This window comes from Oncorhynchus mykiss, chromosome 20 (assembly GCF_057628025.1).
Source record: "Oncorhynchus mykiss isolate SJ-2025 chromosome 20, ASM5762802v1, whole genome shotgun sequence".
NCBI classification, from domain to species: Eukaryota; Metazoa; Chordata; class Actinopteri; order Salmoniformes; family Salmonidae; genus Oncorhynchus; species Oncorhynchus mykiss.
This window is the reverse complement of record NC_143041.1, coordinates 24371548-24397785: the sequence shown is the minus strand read 5'-3', so window position 1 is coordinate 24397785 and position 26238 is coordinate 24371548. Positions and strand designations below refer to the sequence as shown.

The 26238-nt window shown below is 44.6% G+C and overlaps 1 protein-coding gene across 1 annotated transcript in view; it reads right to left on the bottom strand.

Moving 5' to 3' along the window:
* LOC110499120 (unconventional myosin-Id) overlaps positions 1–26238 on the bottom strand; it is a 123481-nt gene that overhangs the window by 77212 nt on the left and 20031 nt on the right. Inside the window, exons 2-11 of the mRNA XM_036955947.2 lie at positions 13458–13666; positions 12719–12812; positions 5717–5882; positions 5566–5619; positions 5013–5108; positions 4028–4144; positions 3527–3730; positions 3042–3187; positions 2722–2836; positions 2376–2546 (exon numbers count right to left, since the gene is read on the bottom strand). Of these exons, the coding sequence (XP_036811842.2) occupies positions 2376–2546; positions 2722–2836; positions 3042–3187; positions 3527–3730; positions 4028–4144; positions 5013–5108; positions 5566–5619; positions 5717–5882; positions 12719–12812; positions 13458–13666 (1372 nt within the window). The remainder of the gene's footprint in view (positions 1–2375; positions 2547–2721; positions 2837–3041; positions 3188–3526; positions 3731–4027; positions 4145–5012; positions 5109–5565; positions 5620–5716; positions 5883–12718; positions 12813–13457; positions 13667–26238) is intronic.

The window sequence follows — 26238 nt, the reverse complement described above, 5'->3', positions numbered from 1 at the left end:
GCACTCAGGATGAAGGTTCACCTTCCAACAGGACAACGACCCTAAGCACACAGCCAAGACAACGCAGGAGTGGCTATGGGACAACTCTCAATGTCCTCGAGTAGCCCAGCCAGAGCCCAAAATACAGGTGCGCCAAGCTTGTCGTGTCATACCCGAGAAGACTTGATAATGTAATCGCTGCCGAAGGTGCTTCAACAATGTACTAAGTAAAGGATCTGAATAATGATGTACATCTGATATTTAGTTTATTTTTATTGTAATAAATTTGCACAATTTTCCCCAAAAAACTATTTTTTCTTTGTCATTATGGGGAATTGTGTGTAGATTGGTTAGAGGGGGAAAAAACAATTTAATCCATTTTAGAGTAAGGCTGTAACTTAACGAAATGTGTAAAAAGTCAAGGGGTCTGAATACTTTCCGAAGGCGCTGTAGAACATCACCCACTGGACTGAATGAGACCGTGGCTAGTAGCATTGCCTAAGGAACCATCTTTACAGGGTACAAGACAGCAACAGCCAGGATGATGACACATAACACTGATTCTAAGATGTTAGAGGGAAAAACAACCTGGATGTCAGTGACACGGCCTCCATCTTTACCGGGCACCCTTTCCCTCCCCTCCACCTGAATATCTGTTTCTCTTGCTATGATCCTCAGTCTCTTATTTTCTCCCCCTCTCTGTAACACCCATGCCAGCGCAGCAAGACGCCAGCTCCATTGACTCTCATTGGCTGCCAGTGACATCACCGAGAGCAAAGTGTCGAGTCAGATAGCCCAGCACTCGTTTCTCTGACGCCTGTTGCCCTCTTGTGGTCCACTGAGTGAAATACTACCCTGTAAAATGCAGCCATCTAACCTGTTAAATATCCTAGAGTGGATTTCCGCTGCCCCGCAGAAATCTAATTAGCATAATAAAAACAATCCCCATCAAAATCCATCAGTTTAAGCTATAAACATATAAAACATTTGGGGGGATGCATCTCAATCCCCACAGCAGCCGCTGATGTTGCACTTCTGTATCTGCGGTGAAAGGTGACAGAGCTAGAGCGATGTTTGTCAAACCATGGGACATCCTGAAAAATTGGTTCTCTCACTAAATTGTCTGTAGCATCCGAACGCGACTCGTCTGACAGCGGTACAGCTGATCTGCCAACTTCTGTCTGTAGCATCCGAACCGTTTGGGCTACACGCTAATATGACCCCTCTGTGGAAAGGTGAGACTCTTACAAACATGCTGGTTGTTTTGCTCCAGGATGACCACAAGACTCGTCTGAAGGTCCCCCGGTACCCGTATTTATTTATTTATTTAAGTGCAGTATATATGGGAATAGTTAAGTGCCAAAAATAAGGGGTTAAATACATGTTAAAAAAAATAAAAAAAATAATAATTGTTTTAATGGTTTCCTGATCTTTCTTATATTGCTCAGATATAGGACAGACACTTCAGAACAAACTTCCTTTTGATTTTTTTCTGGACTATCTATTGTTCCATGTAGTGAATCTGTTATTCAATGCGTTTGAATGGGCTAATAGCAGTAGGGCCAAATTCAATTATTTTTTAAAATACATTGTTTTATACTTCAGGGGGTCTTAAAATAAAAAATGGAATATCTAAATTATCCTCGTTATGACCTTCTTAAAACAATTCCATATGTTTTATTAGTCTGGTGGTATACAATGGCTGTAATGCCAATTTGACTTTAAAGGCCCAGTGTAGTGTTTTATATTTATTTCCACACTATGAGGTTGGAATAAAACTGTGAAATGGTGAATATGATGATAATGCCATTTTAGTGTAATAATTGTTCAAAAGAATGCCTGAATTTTTGCCTTTTTTGGTGGGATTGAGTTTTGGCCAACGTGGTGACATCACCATGCGGTACATTAGTTAATAGACCAATAAGAAAGTGTTTCAAACATCTCTGCCAATTTTCAGTTTTTCCCTCTCTCTGCTCAGACCACTCCCAGACAGTCATAGCAAAATTCTTGCCTGAGAAATTACTCTTTGTTAAGAAGCTATTTATGTTTCTTTTTGACCATTTTAATTGAAAACAATCATAGTATTGCACTTAATGTTACACAGAAATGATTTCATATTGAGATTAAAAACAGCTGCGTTGGACCTTTAAACAGCATTTGATGGAGCCGATCATTTAAACTAACAAAAGTATACAGTCCTCAGTCTTGTCTTATGTTTCAAAATCACTGGGCTAGGTTGTTGGGCTAATAGAATTACTTAGGTAATCGCTGGGAACAAGCCTCTAACATATCCATGTGTCCACATTGTTCAGGTATATTTCCACTTTCAATTCAGTCAACGAATTGAAATTTAATTCAGGAATTGAAAATGATGTCCAAATTGTTTTTCAACGCACCTTGCGGCTGGTGTAGTGGGCGTGCTTGGCCAGCTTGCTGTTGAGTCCCTGTAAGAAGACCTCGTCGGTGACTTTGCCCACGGTCATACAGGCCTCGTCCAGCACAGAGAAGATGCCCTTGTGTTGCAGCTCCACCAGGTCCACAATGATCTGGTTGTTGAAGTAGTCAATCTACGCCCAGGCACAGAGAGAAAACAGGGGATCGGTTTATCATTACAACCAGCACAGGGAGTAAGACGTTCCTAATAGTCATAATCAACGGAAGGAGAAGGACTTGACGCAAATTGACCATGCTGTTGGAGGCAATACAAGAGATGAGTGGAGTGGAACCAAGATGTGGCCTTACGTGTTTCCAGGGGATTCCCTCGCGCTGGTACTCTTCCTGTTCCTGCCTCAGCACAAGCTGAATGAAGAGCTGCTGCAGCTTCTCGTTGCAATAGTTGATACAGAACTGCTCAAAGCTGACAGACAGACAGACAGGGAAGGAGAGGGTGAGTGAATGGCTGTGACCCTGGTTTTATACTTGTGTTACATACAAGTGTCATGACAGAGAGATTGTGTATAAAATCAGTGTATTTCATATTGATGTAGAGACTTAATCAAGTAGAGATTCTACACTGAAATACATTCAATATTGAATTATTTATAGCGGACACGTCTCCTAACCTGTTGTTCTGAAATATCTCAAAGCCGTAGATGTCCAGCACTCCGATGACTGTGTTCTTCCCGTGGACTTTGGCGTCATAGTTCTTCACTTCAATGACATCATTGATCCTTCCCACGATCCAACAGAACATTCTTTCGTACATAGCCTGTGGGTCACACGCCCCAACACCAAGGCAGACAACAGTAGATACAGATCATGAGAGACAGCAGGGTGCTATAGGTCAGCTACCTACACTGGCTGCTATTTTACCCAGAAGCCTTCAAAATAATACCCTGGCTACTTTAAAAACTGGTTAGGCCTACCACGTCTAACATTGGGGCCCATTTCACAAACCCTTTTTGAGGGTTAGCACTACCATTGAGAGTTAGCGTTCGCTGCTGTGAAGCGGCCAACGTAGCGTGCTAGTATTAGCTAGCTTAGCTAAGAGTCAGCATTTTGACCGTTAACTGTTAATCGGTTAACGTAGCGTACTAGCATTAGCTACCTTGGCCAAGGCATCCCGGCCGTAACTGGCCTCCTGGGTCGTGTGCTGCTTGTCGATGACGTCACGGCCGGTGGCAACGGTGCGGTAGAGCAGGGCCTTTCCCACATTCTCCTCCTTAGTGGCCAGCAGGACCCCGATCACCGCCACCACCTTGGAGTTCTCAATCAGCGTTGTGTCGCCATCCACACCAAACGTCAGGTTCCCCTGGGAGAGGTCACATGGAGATAAATACAGGAATACAAGGAAGTTACCTGTAAACTAAAGAGACTAGGTGGAGTGATCGCATTGGAGCAAAGGGTAGGGGAATAGGACAAATAAGGGCAGGACTGTTTCAATTCAAACCTGTTCCATTTTAAAAAGGGACACTGGGCACACAACAGGGAGTCACCCCTCAGTATATGACGTTGTCATATTACTGAGTATACCTTTAACCCCGTTTGATTTTAACCTATGCTAACCCTGCTGGAAGGCCAAGAGTTAGGAGTTAATATGGGGTATTACCAGGTGCAGGATAGTGGCCAGGACCTTGTAAACAGTCTGGATTTCATCTGGTGTGAAGCCGATCACCTTCATGGCATCCGCCACAGCTTTGAAATCAGCACCGTCGTTAATGGACGACTGTGGCGGGGAGAAAGAACGGATGAGTAGGACAATCAAACTGGAAACAATAGGAGCGTTTCTGTTCCCTTCACACAAAACACGTTCAACTTATTGTCAATTTTGAAGTAAAACTTAGTCCAACAATGATTTACTTGACACATACTTTTCACTAGTCTGTAACACCGGCCAAATACTGTACACCACTTCCTCACTTTGGCAAGTATGAGTTCATTCCTGACATGTTCCTACTCCCAGCAGCCAAAGTCATAAAGTAGGAGTGACAAAATGACCACAAATATCTTTAAGACAGGATGGTGTGAGCATCAACCGAGGACTGTTTCTATAAAAATGGGAGCATTGCACACCATGTACAAACCACTTCAGCTGTTTTGGCCTTGCTCTGTTCCATGACGTCACATTGTTTGTTATACAACTTTGTTTTGTTCCTACTTATTAAACTGCAAGTGCAGAGACAGCAGAACGGAGATGCTTGCTGGCGTGTGTTAACAGCTGGAATTATACGGCTCCCAAAAACTTCAAAAGGCTTGTTTTAGAGGGACGGACACTCAAAACCATGACATCATTGGCCCCTTTGGATATTCGTACGTAATATATCACTTTGAATTCATGCAATAGCTGCACATTTTGTTACGCAACACAAAAGCATCAGTTGTAAACACAGCTGCTCACGTGATCAGAAATTCAAACAACCGTGCACATCTGCTGAGCATGGGCTTGCGTTTTATTTATTCCTGTAAAAATAAACAGTGTTACCAAATAAACTCAGCATTGGTGACATTCACGGTCTAAAACGTGAGAAATAAAGTGACATTTTGTGATTGTATAAACAAAGGGTCAAAGCGGATATACTTCTGTGGTAACCTACCTTGACCTGGCCTCCTACTTTGATGTAGCTGTAGGCTGTGGGGTCCTTCGAGACGTGGAGGGAACGCAAGAGGGACTCAGAACCCCCTTTAACCATCTGAAGAGAACAAAGAAAGAAAGAGAGCGAGAGAGAAAGAGAAGGAAGACACAGAGTCAGTAGTGACACATGTCGGAGACTGTTCAGTATTTACATTCTAAACCATTTCATTTCAAATGGTGCGGTGAGTCATACAGTATGTAACACCACAGTAATATGGAGCAAAAGTCAAGAATAATCTAGATTCTAGATCAATAATGTGTCCTGACCAATGTAGGGTGAAGTACCTTGAGAATGGGGGAGTTTATAGAGTGAGAAAGATTCATGTGTAGTTGAGGAGTTAAATCGGGTGAAAGGATGGATATTTCTAAATAGCAGCATAGCAGAGTTGTAAGACCTTTGATATCACCAAGCCTGTATGATCAACACAGTCACAGACCCATGTGGTCTGTATACCAGCTTATGGTGGTATAGTCTGGCATGTAATACACACACACACACACACACACACACACACCTGGTAGAATGAGTGAAAGCTTCTCTCCCCCTCCTGCTGGAAGATGACTCTGGACTATAAGAGAAACAGATGGTTTGAGTCAGACAGAGTAAAACATAATTGATCATTTATTTATAACAGGTGATCTCACTGCTCCCCCAGTGCCCCCTACCTTCTCCAGCAGGTAGTTGTTGATGTGTCCCCCGATGGGATCTCCCTTGAAGTCGAAGTTGATGTCCATGTACTTGCCGAAGCGACTGGAGTTGTCGTTGCGGTTGGTCTTGGCGTTGCCAAAGGCCTCCAGGACGCAGTTGGATTTCAGCAGCATGTTTTTCACCCTGGAGAGAGAGGCAACACATCTTTTAAAGTACTACTAACAGCTCCCCTGGCTCCTATTACCTATTACTCAGCTGATCCTCGGCCCATAGAGATAAACAAACAATAAGGTGGCCAAAAGCGAATGATCAGACTGAATACAGTAGTGTGAGCTAGAGTCGCAGCTGGAATCCGTAGCGGTGAAAACTGCCACGTCCGTTTGCGATATTACAACAAAGATGTTACTTCAAACAACGAACACATTTTTTTTCCCCCCTCTGACAACCTTGCACACGCAGTAGAAAAGCAGAGTAGGTTTACCACAATGCTGGGTGCTCCTCTGCTCCGTTTCATAAACAAAACAAAAAACAATAACAAATGCGCCTGGGGTGACCGGTGGCGCTGTTTCACCTTATGTGGCTCTCAACTTTAAGATTTAAGTTTTTCATTTCACATTGATTCAGTAGTAGGGTCATTACTCACTCAAATCCTAGAGTCGTCTGTCATTTATGGGGCCCATCTAGGTCTGGACATGTTTATAGTTGTTTGAAATGTCTTTTATCGGCAAGTTCTTTCGCAGAAGTATACCACAACTCTACTTAACACAAAGACTGCTTTGGCACTGATGATTGATGCTGTGTAGTGCTAGGTCAGAACACAGGCTCCTCACCCATACACTGTGCTGCATGGCTGTCATGGCCCACACACACACACACACACACACTAGACACAGCCTGCTGTGGCTCTCGCATAAATCTGAGCTCCACACAGACTGTAGCATTTCCTGACTGATAGGGCAGACCTTAGAGGGCAGAACTGTGAGAGTTGTGGGTTAGTATTGACTTTAAAAAACACAAAAATACAGTTTGTCAGTTAAATGTCTACAGGGAATATGTAGTGGGTCAGGCGCAATATATTCAGCACCAAAATGCTATAAACAGGGGTGACAGGTACCCTAGTGGTTAGAGCATTGGGCCAGTAACCGAAAAGGTTGCTAGATCGAATCCCTGAGCTGACAAGGCCTCCAGGACAAGGCAGTTAACCCACTGTTCCTAGGCCAACATTGCCTGGTAAAAAAAAAAAAAACAGCCCTTGGTCAGGGAGGTGACCAAAAACCCGATGGTCGCTCCAGAGTTCGTCTGTGGACATGGAGAACTTTTAAAAGAAGGACAACTATCTCTGCAGCACTCCACCAAATCAGGCCTTTATGGTAGAGTGGCCAGATGGAAGCCACTCCTCAGTAAAATGCACATGAAGCCTGCTTGGAATCTGCCAAAAGGCACCTAAAGGAGTGTCAGACCATGAGAAACAAGATTCTCTGGCCTGATGAAACCAAGACTGAACTCTTTGGCCTGCATGCCAAGCATCACGTCTGGAGGAAACCTGGCATCATGCCTACGGGGAAGCAAGGTGGTGTCGGCATCATGCCTACGGGGAAGCAAGGTGGTGTCAGCATCATGCTGTGGGGATGTTTTTCAGTGGCAGGGACTGGGACTAGTCAGGATCGAGGGAAAGATGAACGAAGCAAAGTACAGAGAGATCCTTGATGAAAACCTGCTCCAGAGCACTCAGGACCTGACTGGGATGACGGTCGCCTTCCAACAGGACAACGACCCTAAGCACACAACCAAGACAACACAGGAGTGGCTTCGGGACAAGTGTCTGAATGTCCTTGAGTGGCCCAGCCAGAGACCAGACTTGAACATCTCTGGAGAGAACTGAAAAATGCTGTGCAGCAACACTCCCCATCAAACCTGACAGAGCTTGAGAGGATCTCCAGAGAAATCTCCTGCCCCAAATGCAGGTGTGCCAAGCTTGTAGTGTCATACCCAAGAAGACTTGAGGCTGTAATCGCTGTCAAAGGTGCTTCAACAAAGTACTGAGTAAAGGGTCTGAATACTTACGTAAATGTGATATTTTAAAAGTTTTTTTTATTTTCAAGATAATTGCAAAAAAATAAGAAAAATGTCTTTGCTTTGTCATTATGGGGTATCGTGTGTAGATTGAGGATTAAAAAAGTAACGTCACAAAATGTGGAAAAAGTTGAGGGGTCTGAATACTTTCCGAATACACTGTATATACATGCAGGGTAGTAATGTTATGAGTTGGAATTGTGGTTCATTGTTTAGCAAACAAAAGACACCACTGTACAAGTAAACATTTCACTGTACCGTTTACACCTTCTGTATCCTGTGCATGTGACACATTTTGACTGGCTGCGTCACTGCTTGGTATGGCAATAGTACCGCCCTCGATCGCGTGGTGCTACAGAGGGTGGCGTGGACAGCCCAGTACATCACTGCTTGGTATGGCAATAGTACCGCCCTCGATCGCGTGGTGCTACAGAGGGTGGCGCGGACAGCCCAGTACATCACTGCTTGGTATGGCAATAGTACCGCCCTCGATCGCGTGGTGCTACAGAGGGTGGCGCGGACAGCCCAGTACATCACTGCATGGTATGGCAATAGTACCGCCCTCGATCGCGTGGTGCTACAGAGGGTGGCGCGGACAGCCCAGTACATCACTGCTTGGTATGGCAATAGTACCGCCCTCGATCGCGTGGCGCGGACAGCCCAGTACATCACTGCTTGGTATGGCAATAGTACCGCCCTCGATCGTGTGGCGCTACAGAAGGTGGTGCGGACAGCCCAGTGCATCACTGCTGCTGAGCTCTATGCCATCCAGGACCTCTATATCAGGCGGTATGAAAAGAAAGTCCGGAAAATCGTTAAAGACTCCAACCATCCAAGCCATAGACTATTTTCTCTGCTGCCGCATGGCAAGAGTTACCGGTGCATCAAGTCTGGACACCAACAGGCTCTTGAAAAGCTTCTATCCCCAACTGTAATAATACAACTGATAAATAGCTACACGTCTATCTGACTTAAAAGGTAAATAAAAACGTAAGGTTATTTCAATTTTTGCTCTGTCTCTATGGACTCTACACACTCACACATACTGTCACTCCAACACACACACAAACGCTCATTCCATTTTCTCACTCACACATAATATGCACATACAGTGGGGCAAAAAAGTATTTAGTCAGCCACCAATTGTGCAAGTTCTCCCACTTAAAAAGATGAGGCCTGTCATTTTCATCATAGGTACACTTCAACTATGACAGACAAAATGAGGAAAAAAAATCCAGAAAATCACATTGTAGGATTTTTAATGAATTTATTTGCAAATCCCAGAACCACATGGGGGGACCTAGTGAATGACCTGCAGAGAGCTGGGACCAAAGTAACAAAGCCTACCATCAGTAACACACTACGCCGCCAGGGACTCAAATCCTGCAGTGCCAGACGTGTTACTTTGGTCCCAGCTCTCTGCAGGTCATTCACTAGGTACCCCCGTGTGGTTCTGGGATTTTTGCTCACCTTTCTTGTGATCATTTTGACCCCACGGGGTGAGATCTTGCGTGGAGCCCCAGATCGAGGGAGATTATCAGTGGTCTTGTATGTCTTCCATTTCCTAATAATTGCTCCCACAGTTGATTTCTTCAAACCAAGCTGCTTACCTATTGCAGATTCAGTCTTCCCAGCCTGGTGCAGGTCTACAATTTTGTTTCTGGTGTCCTTTGACAGCTCTTTGGTCTTGGCCATAGTGGAGTTTGGAGTGTGACTGTTTGAGGTTGTGGACAGGTGTCTTTTATACTGATAACAAGTTCAAACAGGTGCCATTAATACAGGTAACAAGTGGAGGACAGAGGAGCCTCTTAAAGAAGAAGTTACAGGTCTGTGAGAGCCAGAAATCTTGCTTGTTTGTAGGTGACCAAAGAGTCAGGTTTGTTGGCCTCCTTGCTCGCACACACTTTTTCAGTTCTGCCCACACATTTTCTATAGGATTGAGGTCAGGGTTTTGTGATGACCACTCCAATACCTTGACTTTGTTGTTCTTAAGCCATTTTGCCACAACTTTGGAAGTATGCTTGGGGTCATTGTCCATTTGGAAGACCCATTTGCGACCAAGCTTTCACTTCCTGACTGATGTCTTGAGATGTTGCTTCGATATATCCACCTAATGTTCCAACCTCATGATGCCATCTATTTTGTGAAGTGCAACAGTCCCTCCTGCAGCAAAGCACCCCCACAACATGATGCAGCTGCGTGGTCCCATGATGGTTATACTTGCGTACTATTGTTTGTACAGATGAACGTGGTACCTTCAGACGTTTGGAAATTCCAGACTGGACCAAATCTGAACCAATCATAGACATCTATGTTTCCCAAGTTTAGACAGTTCAGTATAGTGAAGTAGTGGTTCTCAAATCTCTCCAAGGGGATCCCAGGCCGTTCAATGTAATTTATCTATTCCAGAGCTAGCACACCGGATTCTTTCAGAACCAAAAATTTACCTGATTTCAACGTCCGGAAAATATGCATTTTCAAATTCTAGTAGTTTGCCTAATTTCAGTTTATGTGGCAAAACAAGAAAGTACAGTGTAGAGGATGGGGTCGGCATACTTTTTGGTGTGGTGTGTCAATTTACAATTTATCCTACCATTTCTAAAGATCTGCGAGCCAGTAATGATTTCCATATGTGCATTACAACTAATTGTGTCTCCTGAATATCTAATTGCCCACAAACGGAAGAATTCCATAGCTCGCTAAACAGAGGCACTGTCCCTTAGCACCACAGGCTTGATCTTGGAACACAGATTAACTTGGTGAATGGTAGTGACATTTAACCACGGGGTGGCCAATCTTCTCTTCAGTCAGCTTTGCGAATCCATTAGGTTTCCCCACCATAGTGGGGGAACGGTCAGTTGTAATAGCGAATATGTTTTTAACAAATCGACACCTCTTCTCAAAATGATCTGTGAAGGTTTTTGCTACATCTTCTCCTTTAGTAGTACCATGCATGGGTTTGAGACAAAGCAGCTCCTCACGTACCTGCTGTGAGTCACAGTATCTTGCAACAACTGCCAGACGTGGAATCTCATTCACATCCACACTAAACACAGGTGCGTCTTTTAACTCCACAGTTTGCCGCTCCATTACATGCAGACACAGGCATGTCTTCTTTCGTTGAGATGATTGTGTCTTTGTTAGGCAATCCATCAAATAAAACCTGCAAACTTCTGAGGAAAGCCTCCTTGATATATTCCCCATTTAGTAAATGGTTTTCCATGTTTAGGAATGCACTGTGCAACTTTATAGCTCCCCTCTGTAGCTTGATTTTTGACTGCATGTAGATTTGTAAACCCACTGATTTGCTTTTCATACCTGGACACGGCCCTCTTGATTCTTTCAGGCTTGTGCGCCTCATCCTTGGAGTTATTCCTCATGTCTCAGTTTCAAAATGACGTCAGGCACTTGATGTCCGACAAACAACAGTTTTACAACAGGGAGCGTAAACAGGCCAGTACTTCAGTAAGACAAATCCATATTCCCTTGTCCAAGACGCAATAAACGAGCATACAATTGCCTTATTTTTCTTAGCTAATGACATTTTTGCACCCTTTTAAATAACAAAAGAAGGCTTGCTAGCCGCTAGCCATGTGAAAACAAATCTCTCACCTTCAGCGCTGCCGTGGTTTTGAATTTGGCAGGAGAGGCGAGGCGGGTAGTCTTGCGCTGAATTAATAATATGAAACTCCTGCAAAATCATGAAGCCTATTGGCTAATCAGAATTGACACACCTTGGGAACTACAGCATTGCAGTGAATACCAATGCAACTTCAAAACCAATTTCAAATCTACCGCTTCTCAGACTTGCTTTCAATGAGAATGACAGATCTATAAACACATTTGTGACCTGTTTCAAGAAGCTAGGTGTACATCACACGTCACTACTTCACAGGAGATGCATTTGAATGTAAACATGTGAACTTTCATGTGCCTTAATAACAAACTTGTATGCCATCTGTAACTACCATTTTAATTTTTTATTATGAGCCTAGTTGGTTTAGACACGGAAAAAGCTGGAACCTTCCCGCTATCCATGATTGGCGGAGATAATGGATGGGCGATAGTAGCTACTAAAACAATTGGATACCACGAAATTGGGGAGATAAAGGGGTAAAATTAAAAAATAATAATAACATTTTTAAAAAAGATCATGGAAGGGCTGGACATGCTGAGAGATGAGTTCGGATTGGTCTGCCATGTAGCATGCTTCTGTCTAAGTGTGTGGATAATCCTTGCTGTCATCAAGGCAAAGGGTGGCTTTTTGAAGAACCTCAAATATATTTTGATTTGTTTAACACTTTTTTAGTGCTTACACGATTCCATATGTGTTATTTCATAGTTTTGATGTCTTCACTATTATTCTGCAATGTAGAAAATAGTAAAAATATAGAAAAACCCTTGAATGAGTAGGTGTTCTAAAACGTTTGACCGGGAGTGTAGTTGGTTAGCTTTAACTCCCTGCAGATTCATGCATGGTGGCTATGACAATCAGTTTGTATTGCTTGTAGTATGCGTTAGGATTATGGTTAATTGTTTAGCTCACTCTGTTTAGCACATGGCCTCACATGTGAATCCTTAAAGAGATGGGTGGACCTAAGACTTAAGAGGGTGTGAATGATGCTGAATGGGTGTAGACAAAGAAGAGCTCTCCAGTTGGTGTACCGAAACAGTGAAGGGCCATTTTCTCAAAAGTTTAGCATCCAAAGCATAATTCCTTTTCCATTATTCCTCAGCTACAGTGTGTGATATATCATCGCTCTACTTTTATCCAATGTAAAAAAAAACACAATTTCAAATTTTGCTACATAAGACCGAATTGAGGTGGTGGGTCACATTCCTACGTGAATTTGGTCAGGTCACCCAAAAAGTTACATAATGCAGATTTAAAAAAGGGACAATCTGAGAAGGTTCAAATGGCAACTTAATGGCAATACATTTCTCACCTTTCGACCTCAGCTCTTTGGCCGGGGTTTGTTATAGCAGCGATGTATTGCATGATGTATTTGCTGGCTTCCGTCTTTCCGGCTCCACTCTCCCCTGCATTGGAAAAACATCATTATTTTTGTTATATAGTGCCATAATTTGCTATAGCTTTGTACTGCAATGTATGTGACATTTCAGATTTGAATTCAATTGGAACCTCTAAAATGTGATCTCCATTATCATGGGCTTTTTTTGAGGTGAGTTTAGGGTTTTGAGCCATTCGAGACAGAATATTCCTCTCTTCACCACTAAGTGGCGCTTTATCAACCAAATACTTTCACCATGCTGTCACAGCTTGTGGTTACATAGCTTGTTTTCTTAGAAAGAAGGCAGCGTTGACCCTGCTATTTTCAACTAAATAGGGTCATATCGATTTCCCCCAAAATACTCTCCACCTAAATGACAATCTCACATTACTCCAGCCAGAAAACATTAGAGCAAAAGTCAGACATTACAAAAATATTTTGAGAGAACATTAAATTTGAACTTTAAAAGCTACATTTTCAAACAAAATCTAAGTTGGCATCCAGGAAGACGTGACTTGACCTGAACCAGTGTTATATGTACATGTATTACTTCTTATAAGCATGTATGAGCCCTTATGAATGTCCTATTATAAAGCTTAGAATATGTTAGCTATGAATATATATGCTGGAATTAGTTCACTAGACAGACAAACCCCCCCCCCCCCCCCGTTACCTGAGATGACAATACAGGTGTCCTTGTTCCTCCTTTTCATGGCTTTGTAGGCTGCGTCTGCGATGGCGAAGAGATGTGGTGGTCGCTCGTACAACTCCCGGCCCTTGTACTGCTCGATGGTGTCTCGGCCGTAGATGTTCATGGCGCGGTAAGGGTTAACCGACACCACCACCTCGCCGATGTAGGTGTAGATACGGCCCTTCTCAAACCTGCAGCCACACGAGAGAAAGAGCACAGGGAACTCCGTCACCTGACAACACGATGCCATACCGCTGAGTCATTTCACTGTTACAGGACAGGGACAGGTATACTATTTAGAAAAACGCACTTATTTAAAAACATACCTTAATAAACAGCACCACAAATGCAGTTCAGTAGCACAGTCCAAAGTAACATTTTAGCACCAAAAAGCAGCAGAGACTCAGGCTAACACCAGGTCATGTTTACATCCCTCTCTCTATATGTCAATCCCCCCCCCCCCCCCCCCCTCCTTCAACACTACAACACTTTACGTCAGACGATGATAGCTTTTCTATAGTGGTCTGCAGCCTAGAGGGATGCGCGTGTGTGTGTGTGTGTGTGTGTGTGTGTGTGTGTGCGTGCATACTTGTGCGCGCGTGGGGTTAACATACTTGTGCGCGCGTGGGGTTAACATACTTGTGCGCGCGTGGGGTTAACATATCGCCAAGAAGTTACATACAGTGTACCAGACATGGTCCTACTATGACAATCTTTTTTCACCATGTACATTTACACAGAACCAGAATTTGCTTTAGAGTGAAGGTGCTGCCAGCAATAGACAATACAGAAACAGAATACATAGACACGCGTCTGTATTCCACATAGACATCATACAGAATATGCAATATCGCTACAGTAAACACAAAACTCTGGAGTTTAGACTGATTGCAGTGGGAATATACCATTTAGAGAGGGGGATATACTGTATGTAAGCAGAGAGGGATGCTGCCACGGTGACTGTATCCAGTGCATATACAGTGTTGTGCAGAGGTGTACATAGTGAAAATGCAATATAGTGCAGTTATTTGTATTAGAGGCCATTGATGGGCAAGGTGCAGTGTTCGGCCCAACGCAAAGTCACTTCATCCCTATGAGCCCGATGGTCGGTTGATGAGGGCCACTGTTCAGGTGGAGGGAAGCTTTGATCATGATTGACCTAAACCGTCTGCCAGAGTGGAGTCTTTGAAAGACGGGGTGTCCGGGGGTCAGCGATGATCTGACCGGCACGCTTCCTTGTCCTGGATGCTGCGGTGCCCCCGTGCTGAAACATGTCCCCCCCCCAATCTTAATACGCTGTATCCTGATGGAGTCAGATACGATCAGCTGGGTGAGTTTGTGCTGTAGCAGGTCCAGAATGATTGTGTTGAGCTAAAGTCCAGAAACAATATCCTTATGTATGTCCTTGGGTTGTCGAGGTGTTGGAGGATGTAGCGAAGGCCCAAGAGGTTGTCCACAGACCTCTTGGCAGGGAGGGCATCGGTGGTGGTTTTGAGATGGGACAGAATAGGGTGCTCAAAATGGTATGGCGGGGCCCCAACTCTAAAACCTACACCCAACGAGCCACACTGATCCTCGAGCAGTGAGCTGTGCAGACTCCAGGGAGAGAGAGAGTCTTGACTGGGACTGATCTGGACCTTCTCTCTCTATGCCCTCAGGCAGCCTACCTCACTTCCTTCTCTGAGTGGACCAGGGTTTCTCCCCCCGCCTACACAGAAGAATAGGGCCTTTCTTCTCAGCTACACCCCAGTCAGGCCTACCTCTGCTTTGGTCCCAGGGTTCCACCTGGCGGCCCTGGGTTCCAGAGGCCTACACTACCAATATAATACAGCATATCTACTATACACCTTCGGAATCACTGCTTGTCCTGAGAGTGACGCTCTGGATTGATGCACTTATTTGATTGAACCTGTTTAGCCCTGGTCAGCCACTGAGGGCCGATCCTATTTTACAGTGCTATAACGACCCGGTTAGTGGTTACACCGATCTTACAACAATAAACTACCTTTACTACAGCCCTGGTTATCCATGTCCTTGAGTCCCTGGAAACCTTGGCATTCAATGAACGTGGAATTGTTTTGGCTTGCTAATCTCTGTCCACAATCTTTAACGTCAGTGAAGGGATCACATAGTGGTTCAGCCTGCATACATGTTCTCGGATTCCGTTTTGATTCGGACTCCGATAAAGCAGCTGCATTGGTGATGTTAGATACTGCCCATATCGAAAAGAGAAAACAGAGCGATCTACAAAACATTGACAGAGCAGCTGAGGAATAGCCACAACACATAAACACGGGTTGTTGTAGAACAGTACAAACAGAAAGAGCAGAAAAGGATGGCTATAGATATTAAAATGGAGAACAAATGAAGAGCTTAATTAAAACTACACAGAGTACACACAGAAACTACAATTAGCCACTTTCACAAACAAGGACGCCACCGCTAACTCTCTGACAGGTCAACAGGCGGCGGTTAGCTCATTCTTCTGCACCCAGCCATGTTTGAGCCCTCATGTCATCAATCCCACGCACCACTGGGCACGGGTGACACCAAGACACTGTGCTCGTGTGCCCAGGGTGGCATTGTGTCCCCAGGCAGGGCCTGTTGAAGTGGTGGGCGGGCTGGCAGCCTGGCATGCTGGCTGGTGGCACGTCCCCTGGTGCGAGTCAGCCCTATGACTTGATGTGCCAGCACATTGTAACTGTATGTGTCATTGTGATCCATGTGGATTGTATATGTTCGATGTCATTTCTTTACGCTCCTTTGCTGCAAAACCAATTTGCCCTGGCTTTGAACTGGCACTGGAGAAAGAGCTATTGTGCCATCCTCCAGGGCGGAATGCTGCTGCGTGCACTGCCTGCTCCATTGTTCAGACGTCAATTGGGGGTCTTTGTCTAAGAAGCACAGATAGGCCGCCTTCTCCCTACATACCCTGTGCCAACAAAGAGAGCTGCCCACTTAAAGTGCACGTGTCCAATGGCTTCTGGGGGAATGTATACAATGAACTACCAGTTGGGAGTGATCTATCTGTGATCTCAGTTGGAGGGAAATCAACTAAATTTACAGCATAATAATTGAAGGTGAATCTACGTAATAGGTTACTGTAGGCTCAGCTTTCAGATGTGACGTGGGGAAAATACTTTAGCCCGAATGTCAGTGTTATTGAGAACATCACAAGGGAGTGTAATTTTGTCATTGTGGTTTTGGTTTCCATCCACACCCAATATGGAACAGGAAAAAAAGCTAAATGATAGGCAAGGAAATATCCTCATCTGTTTGCGGTACAACTAAACTAAATTATTATTCATGGGAATACAATGTCCCACCCAGTTTCAACAATACAGACAGTGTCTGGTAAAATCCCAGCAGTGACCTAGTGTTTTCCCAATATCTGGCTTTTATAAATGGACATTATGATTAACATCCTATTGCATCATAATCTATAGTTGGTATCAGAGGGCATCAGTTCAAAAACAGAATCAATTGTGTGTGTATTATGATGAGACATCTGTGGGAGTGTGTGTTCTCATTCTGAGGAATTTCAGTAACAGAGAGATAACTAAAAAGATAAAACAGACTGGAGTGGGAGTGTAGGCTAAACATTGTGTGGATGTTTCTGGGAGGTTGGGAAACGTTGTGGGGCTTTGGGTCCCGGGCTATGGTCTTTAGAATAATTGGAGGTGGGTGGGAGGTTTCTATGGTAACCCCTCCTTCTCCTCCCTTTCCTTCCGTTTCCCGGCAGCACTAAGGAGGGGTCCTGCTGGAGAGAGATCAAGGCTGTGGGCCGTGCCAGTCAGATACACTTCCCCTCACAACTGGGCCCGGCACAGAAAGAGAGAGGGGGGGGGGGTGAGTGGGGCCGAGACCAGAGAGAGAGAGAGAGCAGAGAGCGAGAGAGACACACTGTATATATACACATGATATGACATTTGAAATGTCTTAATTATTTTGGAACTTCTGTGAGTTTAATGTTTACTGTACATTTGTACTGTTTATTATATACTTCACTTGCTTTGGCAATGTTAACATATGTTTCCCGTGCCAATAAAGCTCTTGAATTAAGAAAGGGAGGTCGGAAAGGGAGAGAAAGAGAATTCAGGACTCGAGAGTAAGGTGTGGCCAAAACTTTGAGACTGTCGCTTTCACTTGACCTCTACTGCTCTCTTTTTTTTACACTGGTTCTCTCTATTTCAAGTGACTGCCTACGTGTCAGAGAGATTTGTTGTGCTAATTTCCTGCAATTCTAAGGTGGAGAGAAATGTTAGAGTTTTTATGATATCGGAGTGAGAGTGACTAACAAAATCAATGGGGGACCCCCCGGTCAGTAATTCGACCATGATTACTATACGTTTAGATAGCTTGTCGCTAGACTAACTTACCAATGGGGTGTAACAGTTCAACAAACCTACGGTTCAGTACGTATTGTGGTTTTGGGTTCACGGTTCGGCTACGGTACAGCGGGAAAATGAAATGCCAACAGTTACTCTAGATAATTTTTGTTTATTTGTCTAAATAGAAGTTTTAAAAAAGTGTCCCCGTTCCAAAATGGACCTGGGGCTTTCCCAGCTGGACAAATATGCATAAATACATTTTTCAATATAGGAGACCCGTTCCGTCTCGCGTTAGAATACTAACTTCTAGCTTGTCATAGCTATGATTTTACTGAGTTACAGTTCATATAAGGAAATCAGTAAATTGAAATACATTCCATTAGGTGCAGTCATGGGTGTGCCTTGGAGGGCAAAGGCCCACCCACTTGGCAGCCAATCAGAAATAGTTTTTCCACCAGAAAAAGGGCTTTAGTACAGACAGAAATACTCCTCAGGGAAAGATGAACTGAGCAAAGTACAGAGAGATCCTTGATGAAAATCTGCTCCAGAGTGCTCAGGACCTCAGACTGGGGGCGAAGGTTCACCTTCCAACAGGACAGCGACCCTAAGCACACAACCAAGACAACGCAGGAGTGGCTTCGGTACAAGTCTCTGAATGCCCTTGAGTGGTCCAGCCAGAGCCCGGACTTGAACCTGATCAAACATCTCTGGAGAGACCTGAAAATAGCAGTGCAGCGACGCTCCACATCCAACTTGACAGAGCTTAAGAAGATCTGCAGGGAATAATGGGAGAAACTCCCCAAATACACGTGTGCTACGCTTGTAGCGTCATACCCAAGAAGACTCCAGGCTGTAATCACTGCCAATGGTGCTTCAACAAAGTACTGAGTAAAGGGTCTGAATACTTACGCAAATGTGATATTTAAAGGTTTTTTATTTCTTTCTAAAAAAATGTTTTGCTTTGTACTGTGTGTAGATTGATGAGAGAGGGGAAAAAAACTACATACATTTTAGAATAAGGCTGTAACGTAAGAAAATGTGGAAGTGAAGGGGTCTGAATACTTTTTGAATGCACTGTACTTCCCATTTAACTTTTTATTACGTCACTTTAATCTCCTAACTTGCTTTGCCACACACAGAGGCTATCAGGTATGAAGGTAAGACCCGGATGCAGACCACGTCGAATAAACAATAGTTTCATATCCCAACAGGGGTAGGCAATAGACAGGTCAAGGCAGGCAGGGCTCAGTAAACCAGAGGTGGGGCAGCAGTACCGGGTGGCAGGCAGGCTCAAGGTAAGGTCAGGCAGAGGTCGGTAATCCAGAGGGGGGCAAAGGTACAGGTCGGCAGGCAGTCTCAGGGTCAGGCAGAGTGGTCAGGCAGGCGGGCACGGAGTCAAGACAGGCAAGTGTCAAAACCAGGAGGGTGAGAAAAAAGAAACTGGAAAAAGCAGGAGCTGAGACAAAACGCTGGTTGGCTTGAACAAACAAGACGAACTGGCAACAGACAAACAGAGAACACAGGTCTAAATACAGAGGGGATAAAGGGGAAGATGGGCGACACCTGGAGGGGGGTGGAGACCATCACAAAGACAAGTGAAACAGTTCAGGGTGTGACAAAAGCTCTATGACTAGTGGCGCTGTGATGACTTGCGATTAGCCGACAACAACAACAAGCTACACGCGCCACTCTGGGCTGTTCTCATTGAGCAGTGGAGAACATACTATTCATGTTTTATCCACAAATCTCTGTCCATCGCCAATACAATCCACTGTGAAGCTAAAATGTTCCCAACTGGAGATTTAAACGATAATAGAAGATCCTCCAATTGTGGTTTATCGATCCGACCACTCGGCTTCTACAAATCAAATCAGATTTTATTGGCCACATACACATGGTTAGCAGACTTCAATGCGAGTGTAGCGAAATGCTTGTGCTTCTAGTTCCGACAGTGTAGTATATCTAACAAGTAATCTAACAACTTCATAACGACTAGTGATACCTTTATTAAATCCATTTATTAAATGTATTAAAGTGGCCAGAGATGAGTCTGTATGTTGGCAGCAGCCACTCTGTGTTAGTGATGGCTGTTTAACAGTCTGATTGCCTTGAGATAGAAGCTGTTTTTTAGTCTCTCGGTCCCAGCTTTGATGCACTTGTACTGACCGCGCCTTCTGGATGATAATGGGATGAACAGGCAGTGGCTCGGGTGGTTGTTGTCCTTGATGATCTTTTTGGCCTTCCTGTGACATTGGGTGCTGTAGGTGCCATGGAGGGCAGGTAGTTTTCCCTTGGTGATGCGTTGGGCAGACCGCACTATCCTCTGGAGAGCCTTGCGCTTGTGGGCGGAGCAGTTGCCGTACCAGGCGGTGATACAGCCCGACAGGATGCTCTCGATTATGCATCTGTAAAAGTTTGTGAGTGTTTTAGGTGACAAGCCAAATTTCTTCAGCCTCCTGAGGTTGAAGAGGTGCTGAGGCGCATTCTTCACCATGCTGCCTCTGTTGGTGGACAATTTCAGTTTGTCTGTGATGTATACGCTGAGGAACCTTCTCCACTACTGTCCCATCGATGTGGATGGGGGGGCGATGCTCCCTCTGCTGTTTCCTGAAGTCCACGATCATCTCCTTTGTTTTGTTGATGTTGAGTGTGAGATTATTTTCCTGACACCACACTCCGAGGGCCCTCACCTCCTCCCTGTAGGCCGTCTCGTCGTTGTTGGTAATCAAGCCTACCACTGTAGTGTCGTCTGCAAACTTGATGACTGAGTTGGAGGCGTATATGGCCACGCAGTTATGGGTGAGCAGGGAGTACAGGAGAGGGCTGAGAATGCACCCTTGTGGGGCCCCAGTGTTGAGGATCAGCGGGGAGGAGATGTTGTTTCCGACCCTTACCACCAGTGGGCGGCCCGTCAGAAAGTTCAGGACCCAGTTGCACAGGGCGGGGTCGAGACCCAGGGTCTCGAGCTTAGTGACAAGTTTGGCGGGTACTATGGTGTTAAATGCTGAGCTGTAGTCAATGATTTTGAACAGCCTTCTTACATAGGTATTCCTCTTGTCCAGATGGGATAGGTCAGTGTGCAGTGCGATGGCGATTGCGTCGCCTGTGGACCTATTGGGGCGGTAAGCAAATTGGAGTGGGTCTAAAGTATCAGGTAGGGTGGAGGTGATATGATCCTTGACTCGTCTCTCAAAGCACTTCATGACGATGGAAGTGAGTGTCATTAGATAGTCATTTGGTTCAGTTACCTTAGCTTTCTTGGGAACAGGAACAATGGTGGCCATCTTAAAGCATGTGGGCACAGCAGACTGAGATATGGATTGATTGAATATGTCTGTAAACACATCAACCAGCTGGTCTGCACAGCTAGGGATGCCGTCTGAGCCGGTTAACACATTTAAATGTTTTACTCACGTTGGCCATGGTGAAGGAGAGCCCACAGGCTTTGGTAGCAGGCCATGTCAGTGGCACTGTATTGTCCTCAAAGCGAGCAAAGAAGTTGTTTAATTTGTTTGAGAGCAAGACATCAAAGTCCGCGACGGGGCTGGTTTTCTTTTTGTAATCCGTGATTGACTGTAGACCCTGCCACATACTTCTCATGTTTGAGCTGTTGAATTGCGACTCTACTTTGTCTCTATACTGACGCTTTGCTTGTTTGATTGCCTTGTGGAGGGAATAGCTACACTGTTTGTATTCGGTTATGTTGCCAGTCGCCTTCCCCTGATTAAAAGCAGTGGTTTGCGCTTTCAGTTTTGCGAGAATGCTGCCATCAATCCACGGTTTCTGGTTAGGGAAGGTTTTAATAGTCACTGTGGGTACAACATCACCGGTGCACTTGCTAATAAACTCGCTCACAGAGTCAGCGTATTGTTGTCTGAGGCTACCAGGAACATATCCCAGTCCACGTGATCGAAGCTTGGAATCCAAATTGGTCAAACCAGCATTGGATAGACCTGAGCACGGGCTTTTCCTGTTTTAGTTTCTGTCTATAGTCTGGGAGCATATACACGGCGGTGACTATAAATCGAAGAGAATTCTCTTGGTAGATAATGCGGTCGGCAATTGATGTAAGGAATTCCAGGTCAGGTGAACAAAAGGACTTGAGTTCGCCTCACAAAATAATAATTTGAAATCCGCCAGTTAAGATAGAAATGTTGATTGCAACGCGCACATAGGCTGTGGTTGTTTCAACGGAATAGCCTAGAATGTTTTTTTCAGCTCAGATTTACTCATGAGGCAATGGCATACAATGCAGCGTAGGCATAGCCTATAGGGCTAGTGTTTTTATTTTAATTTTAAATATTCATTTGGGTTCACAGTGCAGACTGAACCGATTTCCAAGTACCGAACCGTTCAGTAGGAATAAGTCTACCGTTACAGCCATACTTACCAATCTAAAATGTTGTAGCTGACATGGACCTAAATTTAGTGACTGTCAGTGAATGCACAACCCCCCTCCCAAAGAAAACAAGTGGGGGAGAGGGAATTGATGCACAGGCCTACAAAAGGGGGGCTGCCAGTTGCCCATCCCTGATCTATTCAATAACTTGTTTATCTACAGACGATGCCTAGGGGTAAAAGGGCTAGGGGTTGTTTCTGGACACAGCCAGACACTGTGTTAGCCAAAAACTGTGTCTAGAGATCCAACAACACGTGGTGGCTGGCTGTTATCAGTGCTTCAAATTGTTGGGGACTTCCAGTAATTAAGACTTGGATAATATCCGGCTGTTTCACTTTTCTCTCTCTCCGTGACTATACCATCAAGCAGCATTCTGCTGTCTCTGTTTAGACTGATTTACAGCTTATCTGGCCCAGTGCATGCTGGGTATGACCTTTCATGGATTATGGCCCTCTCACACTTTTATGGGGCAGTTCATGAGAGAAATGGAAACTGGTGATTCAGGGATAAGTAAAGTTTTTCTACTGGTAGTTAAGGGTTATTTGAGGCCATTTTGGGTGATTTCAGCCAATGCAATTGTATAAGAAGTCATAGTTCTGGAAGTGTTTGATTAAATTGAAGAGATATTCACTTCAAAACACCCATTACTGGTCAAGTCATAAATATAAAACAAATATTTAGTCACAGGCATCAATTGACAAATCCAAGACTTTGATAATCTGAATGACAATTTCAAGTCAAAGTACATACTACTGTATATCTGATACAAAATGTTATTCGATGGCCTACTGGCCATTACACCTGAATGAAGCAATCCTAGCATCAATCCCCCCCACTCTTTCTACATGCATCCACGAGCCTCCTTCTCCTTCAGCTCGTCAAACATCTGGGGACTGCATTAGGAGATTTTCCGCCGCTTTGTAAACCCTGCTTAGTGCTAAACAGCAGCTCCTAGCTCCCACTCCAGCCTGTCTGCCTGGCTGTGGAAGACCAGGGGCCTTCAACACTTAACACTCCCAGCCCTTGGCCCAAAGACAAAATCAATCTTTATAAGCATATACTGTAGGAGTGGATCTGGATTCCTCCTCTGTACTGTAGCGTAGCTACTGGAGCACAGCTGGAGCAGGGCTGACTGGGTGAGCTCTACCTCCCCTCTGCTCTAATGACAGCACATCTGCAGATTTATGTTTCATATTAGCGCATGAGTTTTAGCCTAGCATGACTAGCATGTGTTCCCATGCACTCCACTTTCATTGGCCCGCCTCTGAATACTTAGGCAATGGGAGCCAGGTGTAAACAGCTTGGCTGGAGATCGGGTGGCTGACAGTAGTGTTTCTTTGTGCCTCGGACCTTTATTGTCTATACCCTGACGGAGAAGATCACAGCTACTTCCTAGGCCAATCCTGAGCTAGGGGAGCTCAGCGAGAGAAGAAAAGATTCATTTTAGTCAGATTAAGTTTCAAGAATTCAATAAAGAGACTTCAGAGAGGGGAGGGGAGTCTGGCTGGCTGTTGGGCCTGTCTGCCGGCCCAATGCGGAACCCGTTTGCACTTTAACACGTTGGCCAGTCCAGTCACTAATGTAAAGGCACAGCAACCAGCACATAGGAGGATGACGATAGGCCGCTGGAGAGAGAGAGAGAGAAAGACAAGGCCACCCAAAATAGACTCAGACGTTACTCAGCAGGATATTTCAGGAAAGCACTCGGATTTCTGTCACGGGTAAAAAGAGTGCAGGGAAAAGCACAAAAACAGACAGAAAAGGAGCGAGGGAGACAAAGAGAAAAGGGAGAAGTTAGATGCAGAATCTTAATTTGACCAGTTTCTCACAACAAGAAAATAATCCTGCAGCAACAGGAAATGGGAATTATTGTGTGTATTATAATTAGTGGACATTTTTGGAGGGGTTGAAAGAGAGAGAGGGGGAGCGAGAGAGATGATAAAGAGTGGCTAGATGGCCAGTCAGAGGTGTGTGAAGTGAGTCATGCTAGTGCTGTGAACTGATCTCAGACCTGGCTGTGAAAGCCAGATCCCTCACAGTGCCTCAGGGAACAAAGCCAACAGGTGAACAAAGGGAACAAGAAGAACTGGAGAATGACATGACCTCTGTCCGCCCCAGCCGCTACAAACACACAGCAGAATTAGAATGACTCACACTTAAAGCATTCCTGCATGACATGACACACAGGATTCCTACCAACCACCTTAAATCATTCATTCAAAAGTGTCATTCTGATCACTATCCACATGTATGCAACATGTGTCATTGTGTCTAAATTAGTTTCCGGGGTCTTTCAGCAGAAAGTTGATGTAACAGAGGATGTGGTTCACCTTGTTATAGCATGAGCCAAACAATATTAGTTGGAAGCCTAATCTGATTGAATCTATCAAGATTTAATCAAGGTCCTCCCAGAGCTTGGACACGTTGCCCTGGGCAGTAAGCATATGACAGACAGACTGATCTACTGAATGACTAGTACAGACTCTCTACATAAGATGGGTTACATTATGATCCTACTGTACTATAGACATATCAAGAAGGGGACAACATAATGGGGGGCGGCACGGGAGGAATTGCAAGGGAAAAAGAGAGAAAGATGGAGAAAGAAATCAATAAAACTGTATGAGGGATATGACGAGAGAAAAATTTGAACGAAAGAGTGGGGAAGAGAGAGGAGGCATTAGAAGGACCACAAACATGGCGCTGGACGGCCAGCGTCCGCCTGCCAACGCACACAGTCCACAAATGAGACGTCTGTGACTCTGAAGCCTGGCGGGACTTATTTTAGGAGGGGAAAGGCTCCAAAAGCACAGCCCTGTTTATGTAAGGGCGGTAATGTGTTTCAGATTACAGGGGGTTGTATGGAAATTCTTGTGGCAAGGCTGGCCTTTTCAATGCTGGAGAGCGAGAGAGAAAAGGAAGGAGACATTTTTGAGAAAAGGCTATCCATGTGCTGGTCCTACCTTTTTCAGCTTTAGAAAATAATGCTGTAGGGAATACTGAGGTACTGAGGAAGCAAAAGTCAAGGAAATAGGGAGGGGGAGTACTGTATGCTAGGCTAGGGAGAGGTCTAAAATACTACCAAATTGTGCTGAAAAAGAGGAATGGAATAGAGTCTGGCAGTAGTCTAGTTCAAAAACTCTGATGAATACAGTTTGCTGCTAAAATGTTGAGGATTGCGTCGGACTCAGTGTAAGAGTATACAGCTACCATTCTATAGGTAACTGCCAAAGTAATCGAAACACTTGGCAAATGAGGGATACAAAGTATATTGAAAGCAGGTGCTTCTACACAGGTGTCAATCCTGAGTTAATTAAGCAATTAACATCCCATCATGCTTAGGGTCATGTATAAAAATGCTGAGCAAGACATTATTTTGGCTCCCAATGGATATGCCCCCATAGAATGACATTGCCCCCATCCAAAGGGCACAAGTGGTCACTGAATGGTTTGATGAGCATGACAACTGTGTAAACCATATGCCATAGCCGTCTCAAATCACCAGATCTCAACCCAATTGAAAACTTAAAGAAGATTCTGGAGCATTGCCTGAGACTGTTTGTCACCACCGTCGACAAAATGATGGAATTTCTCATGGAAGAATGGTGTCGCATCCCTCCAATAGAGTTCCAGACACTTGTAGAATCTATGCCAAGGCGCATTGAAGCTGTTCTGGCTCGTGGTGCCCAACACCCTATTAAAAACAATTTATGTTGGTGTTTCCTTTATTTTGGTAGTTGCCTGTACATTTGCAATGATCTTGTGGGGTGACATTGTCGAAGTCTCCTTCTAGTCATCTGCTTTCATCAACATCCATCCACCTTCTTTGCTGTTCTTGGCAAGAGGAACTTTCAGCTGGGCAAAGGCAAGCGAGAAGCAGAGAAACGGGACGAGTTCTGTGTCTTTAAATAGTGACTACCACTAAGGGGAGAAAAAAAAAACTTTAATATGAGGGTTTAGGATCTAACATTCCTGGAGGCTATGTGGCGTGTTATCGCCAATTATTATTATTTTTAGCTCCAGGGTTCAGCAA